The sequence below is a fragment of the Merops nubicus genome, unplaced genomic scaffold, assembly GCF_000691845.1.
Source record: "Merops nubicus isolate BGI_N331 unplaced genomic scaffold, ASM69184v1 scaffold42846, whole genome shotgun sequence".
In the NCBI taxonomy this organism is placed as follows: domain Eukaryota; kingdom Metazoa; phylum Chordata; class Aves; order Coraciiformes; family Meropidae; genus Merops; species Merops nubicus.
In genome coordinates this window covers 890-2,295 of record NW_008615132.1, presented here as the reverse complement: position 1 = coordinate 2,295, position 1,406 = coordinate 890, and the positions used below count along the sequence as shown (strand labels likewise).

The following is a 1,406-nucleotide window of genomic DNA, read 5'->3' as shown; positions in this document are numbered from 1 at the left end:
TGTTTACCGGGCCGGATTAATCCCAACGGTCAACAAGAGATGTGAGCTACCCCCCGAATACATTAAACCTAACCCACGGGGTGGAGTGGGCTTTTCCCTCCTCGGGGCAGAGGTTCTGCTCCGGCGTCAATCCCCAGGCGGGCACGGCCACTTCGCCGCGCACAGCCCAGGCGCTGGCGGGCTGGTGCCGCTTGTGCTCGCTCTCTGCTAACATGTGATACTGGGCTGCCCAGTCCTTTCACGACTGCTTTTCTGCAGCCGCTCGGTTACCTTGATATCTAACATCCCGATGGGCTTCCCGCATCCATCCAAAGGACGGTCTCTCCCCATGCACACCCAGGTAGACATTAAAGGCCGCGTGTCTGCGGCACAGTTTCTGTGCGTGAGGTGAGACCAACGTGCCACCGAGCCGGGTTTGGGAGCCGGAGCCCGCTCTCCCGTGGCAGATGTAGGCGGTGGCCCAGCGCGCTCCGCGGCAGGGCGGAGGGGCGAGGCACGGGAGTGAGGTCAGCTTTCCTCTGCGGAGTGTGGGCTGACCTGAAACCCCGCCAACACAAAAAGGCAGGATTTCTTGCAACAGTGAAACGGGGGTGAGAAAACAAACAAACAAACCAACCAAAAACCCCAAACCTTTTAAATAATCCGGGACGCGAGTTTAAACGATAAGCGCAGAGAGACGGACGGATACAGCCTGAGGTTTTGCTTTCAGCCATATCTGGGAACATGCACAGACCCACAGGGAAAAAAAAAATAAATCTTTTCTCTCTTAAGCTCGTGGCCGGGGTATTCCTGCTGTTTCATTGTTGCAATTCAGTAATATTCTCTAAAAATCCCATCCCGGATCCCCCCGATCCTTTAGGCTACACACTGGCGATTCGCTTCTTTGCATCTTCCCCAAAGGAAGGGGGAAACAAATAAAAGATAGCTGTGCGGAGATGGCGAATTCCTGTCCGTTTCATACTCACAGGGATAGTGATTTCTGTCTGTTTCTATCCACCCTCGGTACGGCGAGCCGGTGTAGTTGTCCGCTGAGTGTTGCTGGTCAGAGGCTTGCTTTATGCTATTAGCATCCTGCTCTGGTAAATCCAAAATGCTCCTCACTGTAAAACTGATCCTGCCAGATGTGGCCATGGTAGCTTGTGCACACCTCCCCCCCCAAAAAAAGCTATCACCCAAAGCCCCGAATCCACTCCCTTAAAAGCTGCGAGGAGTAGACTGCGCTCAGTTACTGGGGAATCTCCCGGTTCAAGAGGACCTTCCCTTCCATCGCCAGCTAACCCCAAATATTAGTGTCGTTTACAGAGGTGTCCTGTTTATATAAACAGTCCTCCCCGCTGCAAACAGTGCCCGCTTTCAAACCGTCCCTGTCTATAGGATGCTAAGTACCTGAATTAGTCAAGTGCTAA

The 1,406-nt window shown here is 53.5% G+C and overlaps 1 protein-coding gene across 1 annotated transcript in view; it reads right to left on the bottom strand.

Moving 5' to 3' along the window:
• Positions 1–1,131, bottom strand: part of NKX2-8 (NK2 homeobox 8) — a gene marked incomplete at its 3' end in the record, with an annotated part of 1,415 nt that extends 284 nt beyond the window's left edge. Inside the window, exons 1-2 of the mRNA XM_008942429.1 lie at positions 966–1,131; positions 74–207 (exon numbers count right to left, since the gene is read on the bottom strand). Of these exons, the coding sequence (XP_008940677.1) occupies positions 74–207; positions 966–1,131 (300 nt within the window). The remainder of the gene's footprint in view (positions 1–73; positions 208–965) is intronic.
• Positions 1,132–1,406: the final 275 nt, after the last annotated feature.